Source organism: Mauremys mutica, chromosome 8 (genome assembly GCF_020497125.1).
Source record: "Mauremys mutica isolate MM-2020 ecotype Southern chromosome 8, ASM2049712v1, whole genome shotgun sequence".
NCBI classification, from domain to species: domain Eukaryota; kingdom Metazoa; phylum Chordata; order Testudines; family Geoemydidae; genus Mauremys; species Mauremys mutica.
The window spans coordinates 55,619,228-55,634,905 of record NC_059079.1 but is presented as its reverse complement, the minus strand read 5'-3'; the positions used below and the strand labels follow the sequence as shown (position 1 = coordinate 55,634,905).

General features: G+C 45.3%; 1 protein-coding gene across 2 annotated transcripts in view; it reads left to right on the top strand.

Moving 5' to 3' along the window:
* DHX9 (DExH-box helicase 9) overlaps positions 1-1,501 on the top strand; it is a 47,502-nt gene extending 46,001 nt beyond the window's left edge. For both annotated transcript variants that reach the window (XM_045027411.1, XM_045027412.1), the window contains one exon: positions 954-1,501. In XM_045027411.1, coding sequence (XP_044883346.1) covers positions 954-1,278 — 325 coding nt within the window. In that variant the 3' untranslated portion in view covers positions 1,279-1,501. The remainder of the gene's footprint in view (positions 1-953) is intronic.
* The last annotated feature ends 14,177 nt before the right edge of the window (positions 1,502-15,678 follow it).

Genomic DNA, 15,678 nt, shown 5'->3' with positions numbered 1-15,678 from the left:
TATACACATGAAAGTTCTAACAAAGAATCTTTTCTCTGCTTCAGTATCAGTCCTAGTACCGCTGTTGAAGGGCTGTATGGGGGGGAGTTCCTGTTTCAGTATCCTTTCTGCTTTGAGGAACAGGCTGCCTCTTTCCCCTCCACCCCACCCCCACTCCTTCCCTAACTATATCAAGCACATCCTATTTCCAGTCCACTCTTCCTTCTCCTGCAGGCCGTTTCCCATTATTTTCTCAAATGCTGGGTGAATTTACAGGGCTAAATGTTAGTGACTTCAGAGACTTTCATGTTCATTATTCTGCTGTTATATAAGCAGAACAGAAACTGTGCTTTCTGTGTATCATTGGACCATTGTTAGCAATAGCCTCAAACGGAAACAGCTGAACCACTTTGGTTGAAATTCAGCCTGAGGCAATTGGCTGACATGGAAAACTTCAGCCCCATAATGGGACTTTGGCAAAGTTGTAAACAATTGAAAATAGAGTCTTATAGTGGGACATGTCAGGCAGCCCTGCCTCTAATAACCTGTTCATTCCTTATTTCTGATGTAGATAATTTAATAAAAGTGATGGAGACTCAGCTGTATGGAGCATAGGTAACTGTTCAAAATGAGGGGCTAACTTCTTTTTTTTCTTAAACATACCACGAGGGGCAAAATAGAGAGCCCAGCACTTCCGACATAAGCTGAAAACTGCCACCCCTACCTGTGAGTGGTTGTTTTTGACAAAGTCCACGTTAGTAGACAATTTTATCTCAGCTTCTGAATTTTTTCAGAATGGGTGTGGTCCTGGACCAGATGAGATCACTCCAGGCTGCTCTTTAATGAAGCTTTACAGGGAGCAAAAAGTTGGGTGTGGGATTTGAGCATATTGCTCTGCTGCATAAGAGAAGTGGGAGTTTTTATAAAGTTGTGGGTGTTTAAATTAATTTTTTCTTAAAACTTTCCTTTCCTAGGTTTGGAGATGGTCCTCGTCCACCCAAAATGGCTCGATATGACAATGGAGGTGGATTCAGAGGACGGGGAGTTAACCAGCGTGGCTCTGGCTACAGAGGTGGAGGCTATGGTGGTGGAGGCTATAACTCATACCGAGGTGGCTCTGGAGGAAGAGGATACCAAGGTGGTTCTGGGGGAGGTTATAGAGGTGGTGGGGGATATAGAGGGTCTGGGGGAGGGTATCGAGGCTCGGGTGGGGGATATAGAGGGTACCAAGGTGGTGGGAATAGAGGTAATTATGGAGGTGGGTATGGGGGCCAAGGAAGGGGGCGTGGTGGTTATTGAAATCCATTGAAGTCTTTCTTATACTCTACAAAAATGTGCATGTTTCCTTCTGGAATTTCTTTGATACTAATACAGAAGTCTGTTTGTTTGTCATTCTACTTGTTCACAGTAGCTTGAAACAAATTGATTAGGACTAGTGATGATATTATGTAAAATAGAGTCCTTACTACATAGTACCACAGTCTGTATACTTTGTTCTTAATAAAGTGTTCTGTTCACAAGACTTAACATGTTTTGTCTCTGTATGATGTTTGGATTCTTGACTTGAGCATGGCTGTTTCCTTTTAGGTTTAGCATTTGTCTATAGGAGGTATGAGAAATTTGGGAGAAAAGTCTCTTTATTGTCTCCAGGGTGTAAAAGAGCATGTGGGACAGATATCAACAATTCTTCAGAATTGCAAGGGTTTCTAGTCATTGCTGCTTCAGACCATGATTGCACTGAATGGACAGAAGCAGAGGTTTGAAATCATAGGACTTCGTTAGCCAATACCTAGTGTGGTGTAGAATACACTACATTAATAGATATTATGAGCACAGTATTAATATAATGAACACCATTATATATGTGTTGGGAAGCTACATTAAGTATTGTGCTCTCCCCACAATTCTGTTCACCCGTGTCAACTATCCTTTTACACTTGTCAAAGTTGAAATCGGCTTTACAATTAGAAAATAGGAAACATGGCAAAGATGCATGAATGCTTTGTATCAAGTACAGTTAGGAGATGCAATTAACACTGGCCTAAACAGAGACTGGGAATGGTTGGGTCATTACACTAATTGAATCTATTTCCCTATGTTAAGTTCTCCTCACACCTTCTATGGGCCATCTTAATTATCACTTCAAAAATTTTTTTTTTCCTCCTGCTAATGATAGCTCATCTCAATTGATTAGACTTTTCCTGTTGTTATGCATACTTCCACCTTTTCATGTTCTCTGTATGTATAAATATCTCCTGTCTGTATGTTCCATTCTATGCATCTGAAGAAGTGAGCTGTAGCTCACGAAAGCTCATGCTAAAATAAATTTGTTAGTCTTTAAGGTGCCACAAGTACTCCTGTTCTTTTTGCGGATACAGACTAACACGGCTGCTACTCTGAAACGTGTAAAGAGTTGTAACTTATAAAATCATACTACTGGCTGAAATGCGTATCTTTGAAGCATACAGCTGCAAGCATTTGCTTCCCAGGAAGGTATGCATGTCTCCTTTTTATTGTACTGCTTTGTCTTTAGACAGTATATTTAGCTAAATTGGATTATTTGGTCTTGAACACTTTTAAGAATGATCCTTGAGTGTAGTCAAACAATTGGCTACACCTTTTAGTTGATTACTTGAATAGCTGATGTGAGGGGAATCTTTTCCTTTGCTTTAGAATGCACTATGCAAATAGGCCCTGCTGCAGTGCCAGATGACACTGTCACCTTTTACTGCAGATTTACAGCCATTTAGATTGTCCACTGGCTGGTTACTAGTATATGCTGCCTTGCTCTATAGAGCAGGGGTCCCCAACCCCCGGTCCGCGGCCTCTTAGAAACCGGGCCGCGAACCGACCCAGTGGAGCTTCCGCAGGCACGCCTGCGGGAGGTCCAGCTGAGCCGCGGGACGAGCGCTCCCTCCGCAGTCGTGCCTGCGGGAGGTCCGCTGCTCCCGGGGCTCAGCTGGAGCCGGTGGACCTCCCGCAGGCGTGCCTGTGGAAGCTCCAGCTGAGCCCCGAGAGCAGCGGACCTCCCGCAGGCACGACTGCGGAGGGAGCGCTCGTCCCGCGGCTCAGCTGGACCTCCCGCAGGCACGCCTGCGGAGGGTCCGGCAAACGAAACCGGTCCCTGGACCTAAAAAGGTTGGGGACCCCTGCTATAGAGAACTGTCCCTAGTGAGGTAATAACATGGGCTAGGTTTCTCTGGCTCAGATACAGGAACCTCCAAGGGAAGCGTTTGAGGTTGATGTAGAGATGTTTACTGGCTCTGAAGTTAATTCGGAAGTATGAAAAACCCCATTCATCTAAACAGATATTAACTTACAATGTTGACAGGTAAGCAGTGAAATAACTTGTATGACGAGAGGATTTCTGTTATCTGTCCATTCTACTAGGAGTGGCAGCATTTTGGCACCATGAGTAAGGACAAAGGACCTCAGAGTCCAGCATGTATCTGACGTGCTGCAAGGCGGAGCCAAACTAACTCGGAGGGGCAAGTACAGGGAATCCAGCAGAACTCCTAGGTGTGTTTGGATGCTAATGAATAGAGCCAAGGCCAGAGAATGTGATTTATCATGCTTGTAATCAGGTGCTGTCTCAGATGAAGCGCTATGGACAGAACTTGAGTGTCACAAGCTTTCCCTTGCCTCCACTACCCCTGATTTTAGGGGTTTAATTCTAAATGAAACAGCCCCTCCCATAAGCCACAGAAATCATTAGACAGCAGTACAGTTCAGTAATTACCAACCTGGGCTGGATGTAAACTGGTAATGTATTGCTTAAAGACTTTATTCCATTACTAACTATCTGAGCTATCCACTCCTATTTTTTCCTCTAGTTTCCTGTATGGTGCTCCTTTTTCTCCCTATTTTTGGTTTCCTTAATCTTAGTATAAGGTGTAATATAGCGTATTGTACTAAATTATTGCACATGTACACTGAAACAAATATGCAGAAAACTGTATTTTCTAATTAGATGTGTATATAAAACAAAAAACAACTTTAAACTAAAAGTATAGCTGAGAGAGAACACAGATTTTGCACAATTTCTATCCTCTCAGCTACTGAGCTTGTTAAGTGATATATGAATACTGCTAAGAATTCCCTCAAGGTTTCTTATTAATAGTATTGGGAAGTTCTTACTCCTGTTTTAGTAAAGTGGGAGAAGGCAGTGGGCTGATCTCTTGCGAACCACCACTGATGCTGTAACCCAGTGGTCCCCAACCTTTTTGTGACCAGTAGCACATTCATGTTTTCAGAAGTGTGGCGGGCGCCAACAATTTTTCAAGGCTTATTTTGTATTTGTACATTAAATAATACCAAAAAAAATCATATTTAATATTACATAATATATGAATCCAGAGAGAAGCCGCGAGGACAGAGAATACCGGTGCCTGCAGCCCCGGAGTACTCTGTCCCCAACAGCTGCAGGGGCCCGGATTCTCTCTCCTGCTGGGAACTAGACGGGTCCCACGCCTGCCGGGGACTGAGAACACCAGCGCCCACAGCCTGCAGCCCCGGAGTTCTCTGTCCCTGGCAGGCGCAGGGCCGCGGCTTCTCTCCCCTGCGGGGCACTAGGCAGGCCCTGCACCTGCCGGGAACAGAGAACACTGCGCCCGCAGCCTGAGTTCTCTGTCCCCGGCAGGCGCAGGGCCGTGGCTTCTCTCTCCTGCTGGGCACTAGGCGGGCACGCATAAATGCCCCGGCGGGCACCACATTGGGGACCACTGCTGTGACCTATTGTGGACTCAAACTACAGGCAATGAAAACTAAATGTGTATATATAATGGGGAAAATCCTATATAGTACAGCTTTCTGGATCCCAGTGTCTCTCTCAATTCTGCTACTTATAGGCTATTCCCCCACTCCTATCTGCTGCTTTCAGAGGCAATTAAAAGCTATAGCATAGCCTGTGATAGACACATTCCCTTTCTTGACCTGAGGGCAAGATATTGCCTCCACCCAGCAGTCAGTCATGGTTCTCTCTGCTCCTAAACTTGACTTTTACACTTCTTAATTTTGGGGCATTAGGAAGCAGCCTTCTTTGTTCTCTCCTCCTCCTGGACCAAGTATTTAGAAGCAGGTGGCTGAAGCCACACAGTCTCCACTGCAGTGCCTCTCTGCTGAGCTCTTCTTCCTCCTTTCAGGGATAGCAGAGCAGCTGCACAAGCACCGCGGTGACTAAGCCTAAAAGGTTCTACAGAAGCAAATTATGTCCTGCCTGTTCTCAGCCACCACACCATAGTGTGGCTAGGCACGGAGTTTGGAGTTGGACAGGCATGTTGAGATTCCTATCCTTTCAAGAAGCTGTGATTTCATTCCAGAAATGCCCAACTGGCCAGAAAGAGCAGAACAGGGACACCTAAGGATGCGGATTTCATTCAGCTGGCCCAGGGGCTAAGTCCTGAAGTTTGAAACCATGTTCAAAAAATGGAATCCACAATCCAGATCCAACCTAAGCAGGCCCTCTAAGGTAAGCCTCAGAGTAAATACCTCCCTTCCAAATTTTCTCCTTAGTGATTCCAAACTCACTGGTAGTGGACGCAGCCAATCAAAGGAACAAACAACAGTATTCCCGCCATACCTCAGCCAACAAGGAAGGCAAATGTTTAGACCTGCTGGGTCGCAAAGTGTATGCCTCTTCAACCTTACAATTTCGAATTGCCAATTATACTGCCGTTTTGGCAAAGTACGACCACAGAAACTATAATAAGTTCATGGACTTTATTGAACACATTCCGGACCAGAAGAAACAACAGTTTTCAGCTTTAGTTTCAGAGGGCCAAATCATATCACGCACGGCTTTGGTGCCTTGCAAACCACATCCGCATATCAGCTGCTTATCTCCCAGGGGTGATGAACACCACTGCCGACGAGTTAAGCAGACGTTTCCCTTCGGACCACGAATGGGAGATAGACAAGGGAATCATTTACAACATATTTCACACTTGGGGTCTCCCAACCATAGATCTCTTTGCAACCGCAAAAAACACGAAATGCCTCAATTTTTGCTCCAGGGCGGGCTTCTTCACCCGAACCTGCCCATGCTTCATCTCAAAGCCTGGTACCTGCATGGTTCTCCCAACGAGAACTAAACTGTTCCGACCAAGTTCAGAGGGTGCTTCTACACAGCAGAACACAATCCACCCATACCACCTATCTCCGAAAGTGGAAACGATTCACAGAATGGTGTTCAACTAAACAACTGTCTCCTACCTCGGCACCCCTTCCCTGCATACTCGACTACCTATTGAGCATTAAGCAATCCGGCCTTTCCTTCAGCTCCATCAGAGTCCATTTAGCTGCCATCACAACCTTTCATGGTACAGTTGACAATACCTCGGTCTTTGCTCATCCCATAACCAAGCGTTTCCTCAAGGGACTCCAAGCCTTATATCCAGACATTAAGCCACCTGTCCCTCCATGGGATCTTCACTTAGTATTGTCCTGTTTAACTCATCAACCCTTTGAGCCATTAGCCACCTGCTCCCTCTTGCACCTCTCGATGAAAACAGCCTTTTTGGTGGCGATTACCTCTGCCAGACGGGCAGGAGAGAGAGCAGCCTTATGGCAGATCCACCATATACGCTCTTCTTCAGGGACAAAGTGACCCTACGCCTGCACCCAAAATTCCTTCCTAAAGTTCACACGTCATTTCACATCAATGAACCAATACATCTACCAACTTTCTTCCCAAAACCACATGCAAACTCTTTCGAAGCCACAATGCATACACTGGATGTGCACAGGGCCTTATCATTCTATTTGGACAGAACCAAACCCTTCAGAAACTCTACTAGGCTCTTTGTCTCCATCGCGGAGCGCTCCAAAGGCATGCCTATCACTCCCCAGAGACTGTCAAACTGGATCTCCGATTGCATACGACTCTATCAGGTAAAAAATGTTACACCACCAGCATTCATCAGAACTCAGTCCACTAGATCTGTGTCTACCTCTGTAGCCTTCTTACGTAAAGTGCCATTGACTGATATCTGTAAAGCAGCCACTTGGTCCTCCGAGCACACATTTGTCAAACACTATGCCCTTATTCAGGGTCCTCTCTCTGACACTCAATTAGGCAGGGCAGTATTAACCACGGCATTCCTGCCAGATCCGAAGTCCCTACCTCCTTGAGATACACTGCTTCAAAGTCACCTAGAGTGGAGCACCCACAGGGACATCTCTCGAAGAAGAAGAAGAAGAGGAGGTTACTCACCTTGTGCAGTAACTGATGTTCTTTGAAATGAGTGTCCCTGTGGGTGCTCCACTACCCACCCTCCTCCCCTCTACTTCGGAGTTGGGGTAGCCTCCGTTGTAGAGAAGGAACTGAGGGAACCGGCCGCGCATGCTCACTAGAGCTATACTTGGGGGGGGGGGCAGGCTCTGAGCATGCGTGGCCAGTAGGAGTACTGCTGCAGAAATCTCCGATCAAAAGCACAGGGCGCACAGACACCTAGAGTGGAGCACCCACAGGGACACTCATCTTGAAGAACGTCAGTTACTGCACAAGGTGAGTAACCTCCTCTTCTGATTCTTTGGCGCTTTCTGCTTGTAGAATGCTCTCTGATGTACTTAAGGTTGATGCTGCTATAGCACCTCTACCAAAATATAAGATTATTCCAACTGAAGGAGACTTCTTCCCCAAGGATCCAGTGGACAGCAAGGTGGAAGGACATCCTTAGGGGAATCGATGCCTCCTCAGAGCATCTCTGGCAGCCACAGGCTTTGCTTGAGTCACAATGTCATGGCTAAAGGACTTTAAAGCCCTTAAGGGCAGAGACCATCTGGACTTAAAATCTCCCAAACAACAGCATTGGTAGCAGATACTTCAAATGGATGCTATAAGACTTTTCTGCCCGTACCATGGCATCCAGCTCAGCAGCCAAGAGACACATGGTTTCATCCCTGTAATGTAGATACTCCAAACAAATCCTGTGCTCCTCTGAATTCACAGGACCTCCCCGGGGAGAAAAATTAGACAAAAGTCAAACAGCCTCCCCTCTCCAAATAGTGCTCAAAGAACAGACTACAAAGCTACTATCAGACACTCCTTTTTTCCACCTGCCTCACAGAGGTTCCGGAGGAACGATAACACATAAGAGAGAACCTTGGAACTGAGAAGTGATCAGAAAACCTAAGGGTGGCTTCCATGACCTCCATGAGTTCATTATGACAATGAATGAATGAGCCTCCACCTAGACCTCAATTTACAGGCAGAAATTCTCAATTTCCAGATGAATGTCTTGTTTTTACCACACACAGGTAGATACGAGGGAGGGTGCACCAGGGATACTTCCTCATGCTAAAGGCCCTGCCCCCTCACTTCTTCATCCAGTCTCCCATAACCAGTGACCCCGCAAAGTGTTAGCAGGTCTGAAATGAGATTTCCCATCTGGACATAGGAGTGATGGATGTTCTCCCAGAAGAACACTTCTCAAGGTTTTACTCCTCCTCCTTCATTGTTCAGAAGTGCACTGGAGGAGTCAGAGCCATACTCAACCTCTTCAAAAAGAGATGAAGAAAATTCTGGATGGGGTCCCTAGCTTTGATAATGACATCCCTGTCTCAAGGCTACTTCCTAACCTCAGTGGATTTGCGAGACTCAACCTCGACATTACACCACAGGCTTTTAAGATTTCCTTAATGGCACAGATCACTACCAGTACTGAACACTGCCATTTGGTCTCTTGGTCCCCAGTGATTTTATGAAGATGCTGGCAGTGATCATGGGCAGGTTCAGATCCCAGAGTATTCACCTGTATCCCTTTCTGGATGAGCCCTGTCCCACAGCACGTAGTGCCATGATCCGGACTCTGAATCTTCTGCGAGCACACGGATTTGTGATAAACATAAAGAAAAGTTCCTGGATTCTGTTGACAAGGATTATTCATCTGGATGTGGAGAAACATGTTAGCAACACTGATCTGTCAACCATCACTCAACAGATTCCAGAAGATTCAGGATCTGATATCCATGATGGACCAGTGCATGAGCCCAACCATAGCTGCGCGGCTTCAGCTACAGAGCTTCCTGGTCTCATGCACCAGAATCTCCCTAGGACAAGGTCACATATCAGGTGCCTCCATGGCCTTTCTTCCGAAAGTATGCGACCAATCCCTGGAGCGCATACAAAATCAGGTACTAGTCCGAAACCAGACTGACTCCCTGAGATGGGCAGTCCCGGGCAAGTTCCACAAAGCAGTCTTCACATGCCTTCCAGACATTCAGGTTCTTACCAATGCTAGCCTAGACAGATGGGAAGCACATATGGAGCCTGAGGAAAGGAATGATAGCATCAATCTCTTGGAGCTCAGTGGGTCAAACCAGCTGTTCTGAGATTCCAGAGCCATGTGGAAGGCAACTATATCACGGTGAGTTGGACAGCATGACAATGGTTGCATACATAAACAACTAAGGAGGGAGAAGCAGGTTGCTCTACATGTAGAAGTGATAGAGATAAAAGTGTGGGCAGAAAAGATTCTCTGTTGCATAAAAATAATCCACATAAAAGAGGAACTGAACCAAAAAGCAAACTAGCTCAGCCATTACAATCTCAACAACCCAGAATTATCTTCAATCTGATCACACAGATATTTGGTTCCCTTCAGCTGACCGACTTGCCAATCACAAGAATGCAAAGTGGCCAAAATACTTCACCTGGGAAGCAGATCCAAGTCTATGGGAACAGATGCTTTGTCAAACAGATGGCTTCAAGGCTGACTATGCAGGTTCCCTCCCTTCTTTCTCATAGGGAAAATGAGCCAAAAGATGTGGTGAGAAAAAGCAAGGGTGATGTTAACTCTACACTGGCCATGGAGACCCTGGTTCTCTGACATGATAGATCTAAAGCTGAAACCACCATTGCAGCTACTGGTGAACTCAGACATCCTTTATCAAGGACCATTTCTCCGTCTGGATGCAGCTCATCTTTATGTGACAACCTGACTGTTAAAAGGGATGTGTTAGCCACATGTGTGGCATATCTTCCAAAGTGATGGGGATTCTGCTGTCTTCTATGAGAGGTTCCACACTAAAATCCTATTTCTCCAGCTGGACCAAATTCAGCAGTTGGTGTTGAGCACAGAGTAAAAGATCATGGGACTCTAGTTAAATTGGAGTTTCTTCAGAAAGTAGAGGCTAAATGTTCATGCCAAGCACTGCAGCTTGCTAGGTGTCAGCCTTTCATAGTGTACTGGTTTGCATTATCCTCTGGCTCCCTGGCCAATAAGCCTTAGGTATCCAGGTTCCTCATAGCAGTTTCACTGGCCAGATCAGCTGTCAGACTGATCTTCCTTAAGTGGGACCTACCACTGGTGTTGAAAGCTCTAACCATCCATCCTTTTGAGCCTTGGACATAGCTGTATCACCATGTTACCTCTCCATCAAAATCTGTTTTCTAGTTGCCATCACAACCACCAGATATGGCTGCTAGTTCTGGAACTCATCTATACATCAACCTTTTTGTGTGTTCCATGATGGTAAGGGTGGTGCTAAGAATTTCAAAAACGTTCTTGCAAATGATACTGTGAGGTGTGATACTGAGCAGATGAAGAGTGACTACAGGACACTGGGAGTATGGGTGAAGGAGTCTGGAGCACAGGTGGTATTCTCTTCGATCCTTCCTGTCAAAGGTAGGGGCCCAGGCAGAGACAGGTGCATAGTGGAGGTGAATGCCTGTCTGCGAAGATGGTGTCGCCAGGAGGGCTTTGGCTTCCTCAACCACAGGATGCTATTCCAGGAAGGACTGCTAGGCAGAGATGGTGTTCACCTTTCGAGGAGGGGAAAGACCCTATTTGGACACAGACTGGCTAACCTAGTGAGGAGGGTTTTAAACTAGGTTTGATGGGGACAGGTGAGCAAAGCCCACAGGTAAATGGAGAACATGGAGACCTGGGAGATGGGTCGGAAATAGGAGGGAGCGTGGGCTATAATGGCAGAGAGAAAGGAGGGTCAGGGCAAAACTGGGAGGCAAGATCAAATCAGTATCTTAGATGCCTATATACAAATGTGAGAAGTATGGGTAATAAGCAGGAAGAACTGGAAGTGCTAATAAATAAATACATACAACTATGACATTGTTGGCATCACCGAAACTTGGTGGGCTAATACACGATTGGAATGTTGGTATGGATGGGTACAGCCTGCTCAGGAGGGATAGACAGAGGGAGAAGGGAGGAGGTGTTGCCTTATATATTAATAATGTACACACTTGGACTGAGGTGGAGATGGACATAGGAGACAGAAGTGTTAAGAGTCTCTGGGTGTTGAGAGGCTAAAAGGGGTAAAAAAAACCCAAGGGTGATGTCATGCTAAGAGTCTACTACAGGCCACCTCACCAGGTGAAAGAGGTGGATGAGGCTTTTTTTAAACAACTAACAAAATCATCCAAAGCCCAAGATTTGGTGGTGATGGGGGACTTCAACTATCCAGATATATGTTGGGAAAATAACACAGCGGGGCTCAGACTATCCACTAAGTTCTTGTACTGCACTGCAGACTTTTTATTTCAGAAGGTTGAAAACGCTACTGGGGGGAAGCTGTTCTAGATTTGATTTTAACACATAGGGAGGAACTCGTTGAGAATTTGCAAGTGGAAGGCAGCTTGGGTGAATGTGATCATGAAATCAGAGTTCACAATTCTAAGGGAGGGTAGAAGGGAGTACAGCAAAATAGAGAACGGATTTCAGGAAGGCGGATTTTGGTAAGCTCAGAGAGCTGATAGGTAAGGTCCCATGGGAATCAAGACTGAGGGGGGAAAAAACTGAGGAGAGTTGGCAGTACTTCAAAGGGACACTATTAAGGGCCCAAAAGCAAGCTATTCCGCTGGGTAGGAAAGATAGAAAATGTGGCAAAAGACCAGCTTGGCTTAACCACGAGATCTTGCATGATCCAGAAAATAAAAAGGAGTCTCATAAAAAATGGAAACTAGGACTAATTACAAAGGATGAATATAGGCAAACAACACAGGAATGCAGGGGCAAGATTAGAAAGGCAGCGGCACAAAATGAGCTCAAACTAACTACAGGAATAAAGGCAAACAAGAAGACTTTTTAATCAATACATTAGAAGCAAGAGGAAGACCAAGGACAGAGTAGGCCCACTGCTCAGTGAGGAGGGAGAAACAGTAACAGGAAACTTAGAAATGGCAGAAATGCTCAATGACTTCTTTGTTTCGGTCTTCACTGAGAAGTCTGAAGGAATGCCTAACATAGTGAATGCTAATGGGAAGGGGGTAGGTTTGGAAGATAAAATAAAAAAAGAACAAGTTAAAAATCACTTAGAAAAGTTAGATGCCTGCAAGTCACCAGGGCCTGATTAAATGCATCCTAGAATACTCAAGCAGCTAATAGGGGAGGTATCTGAGCCTCTAGCTATTATCTTTGGAAAATCATGGGAGACGGGAGAGATTCCAGAAGACTGGAAAAGGGCAAATATAGTGCCCATCTATAAAAAGGGAAATAAAAACAACCCAGGAAACTACAGACCAGTTAGTTAAGGAAATCATCTGCAAACACTTGGAAGGTGGTAAGGTGATAGGGAATAGCCAGTGTGGATTTGTAAAGAACAAATCATGTCAAACCAATCTGATAGCTTTCTTTGATAGGATAACGAGTCTTGTGGATCAGGGAGAAGCGGTGGATGTGGTATACCTAGATTTTAGTAAGGTATTTGATACGGTCTTGCATGATAGTCTTATCAATAAACTATGCAAATACAACTTAGATGGGGCTACTATAAGGTAGGTGCATAATTGGCTGGATAACCATACTCAGAGAGTAGTTATTAATGGTTCCCAGTCCTGCTGGAAAGGTATAACAAGTGGGGTTCCACAGGGGTCTGTTTTGGGACCAGTTCTGTTCAATATCTTCATCAATGACTTAGATATTGGCATAGAAAGTACGCTTATTATGTTTGCAGATGATACCAAACTGGGAGGGATTGCAACTGCTTTGGAGGATAGGGTCATAATTCAAAATGATCTGGACAAATTGGAGAAATGGTCTGAGGTAAACAGGATTAAGTTTAATAAAGACAAATGCAAAGTGCTCCACTTAGGAAGGAATAATCAATTTCACACATACAGAATGAGAAGAGATTGTCTAGGAAGGAGTACAGCAGAAAGGGATCTAGGGGTTATAGTGGACCACAAGCTAAATATGAGTCAACAGTGTGATGCTGTTGCAAAAAAAAAGCAAACTTGATTCTGGGATGCATTAACAGGTGTGTTGTGAGCAAGACACATGAATTCCTTCTTCCCCTCTACTCTGCGCTGATTAGGTCTCAACTGGAATATTGTGTCCAGTTCTGGGCACTGCATTTCAAGAAAGATGTGGAAAAATTGGAGAGGGTCCAGAGAAGAGCAACAAGGATGATTAAAGGTCTGGAGAACATGACCTATGAAGGAAGGTGAAAGAATTGGGTTTGTTTAGTTTGGAAAAGAGAAGACTGAGAGGGGACATGATAGCAGTTTTCAGGTATCCAAAAGGGTGTCATAAGGAGGAGGGAGAAAACTTGTTCATCTTAGCCTCTAAGTATAGAACAAGCAGCAATGGGCTTAAACTGCAGCAAGGGAGGTTTAGGTTGGACATTAGGAAAAAGTTCCTAACTGTGAGGGTGGTTAAACACTGGAATAAACTGCCTAGGGAGGTTGTGGAATCTCCATCTCTGGAGATATTTTTAAGAGTAGGTTAGATAAATGTCTATCAGGGATGGTCTAGATGAGTGGTCCCCAACCTTTTTGTGACCAGTAGCACATTTGTGTTTTCAGAAGTGTGTGGCGGGCATCAACAATTTTTCAAGGCTTATTTTGTATTTGTACATTAAATAATACAAAAAAATCATATTTAATATTACATAATATATGAATCCAGAGAGAAGCCGCGAGGACAGAGAATACCGGTGCCTGCAGCCCCGGAGTACTCTGTCCCCAACAGCTGCAGGGGTCCGGATTCTCTCTCCTGCTGGGAACTAGACGGGTCCCGCGCCTGCCGGGGACCGAGAACACCAGCGCCCACAGCCTGCAGCCCCGGAGTTCTCTGTCCCTGGCAGGCGCGGGGCCGCAGCTTCTCTCCCCTGCGGGGCACTAGGCAGGCCCTGCACCTGCCGGGAACAGAGAACACTGCGCCCGCAGCCTGAGTTCTCTGTCCCCGGCAGGCACAGGGCCGTGGCTTCTCTCTCCTGCTGGGCACTAGGCGGGCACACATAAATGCCCCGGCGGGCACCACGTTGGGGACCACTGGTCAAGACAGTATTTGGTCCTGCCATGAGGGTAGGGGACTGGACTCGATGACCTCTCGGGGTCCCTTCTAGCCCTACAATCTGAATCCATAAGGAGAATCTGCCTTTCCGTGTCTCATAGGAGACTATCCTCCCTTCATTTTGTCCAAAGCCACAGCCACTGACTGGGAAGCTATGGCACACCTTTTATGTCAGGTGAGCACTAAAGATTTATAGCAAGTGTACAGAATCCATAAGGAGATCAGGCTCCCTGTTGGCTCTTTTCACCCAATATGCCAGGGTATTCAAGCTATCCCTGGTCGGATAGATCTAACTATGTATTGTACAGACATACAAGGCATATGTGCGCTGGTCTAGAAGGAATTGAGGCCTATTCCACAAGAACTGATGCAACCTCTTGGGCCAAAAGAGCATGTGCTTCCACCACAGGGGTCTGCAGAATAGCGACATCAAGAAGGGCTAACATTTATAAGACACTATAGAGATTCTTATGAAGAGGCTTCCTTTGGAAAGAGGGTGCTGCAGACTGTAATCCAGTAATAACCTTGCTTTTTGAGCAATCCTGAAAATGTTTTTCTTCATTTGTTTACTTACCCCTCCTTATTCCTGTCCACTGCTTGCTTCTTCCCATAGGTAGCAGAATTGTGGGAGATGCTGGGCTGCAGAATGGAAAATTTCCTACCTGATCATTTTATCTGCTAGCAGTATTTTCCACAATTCTACCCACCCTGGATGGCGTGTCAGCTGAGGGTGAACATCTTATTTGGATAGTTACCTTCCAAGCAAGGACTTACTGTACATAGTTATTTGGTTGGCATTGGAATTATTGTTACTAATTATTTTCTACAAGTTTTTACACAGCTTTTGAATGAAACATCTGGCAGTAGACTGGAGAAGGGGGTGTAGCTAGCACAGCTACGAACTGCCTCTGCAAACTGCAGCCAGGAAATAGCCCATATGTAGCAGAATTGTGGAAGAGACTATCAGAAAGAAAATTACCAGGTAAGAGATTTTCCATTCTCTATATTTCCTTGTGCAGCTCTACTGATAGTAACCACAATAGAAGGGTCACTGTGAATAAGTTAGCACCGGCATTTTAGCCAGAGTTGTCTAATCCTACTCAGAGTAGGTCTGGATAATGACTATGTAAGGGTGTTCTACATTAGTGCTCAACTGTTATTGCCAGTGCAGCTCTACCAGTGGTAGTAACAGTGGAGAAACTAAGGATCAGACTAAGGATCAGACACAGGTGGCTGTTCAGTGTTATAAAATTACCTTTCCTAGCCTGCTGAGAGGAAAAGTATCTGTTCCCAATTTAGACTATTAAGTCAAAGGGGACACAATGTAACCCAAGACTGAAGGTGTGTGCTCTAAAAGTTAACAAAGCACAGTAAGGGCAACTCTAGTCATTTTCCATAACATTAATTCAAAGAAGCATTTAAGACTAACAGTCTTCAACTTGGAGCA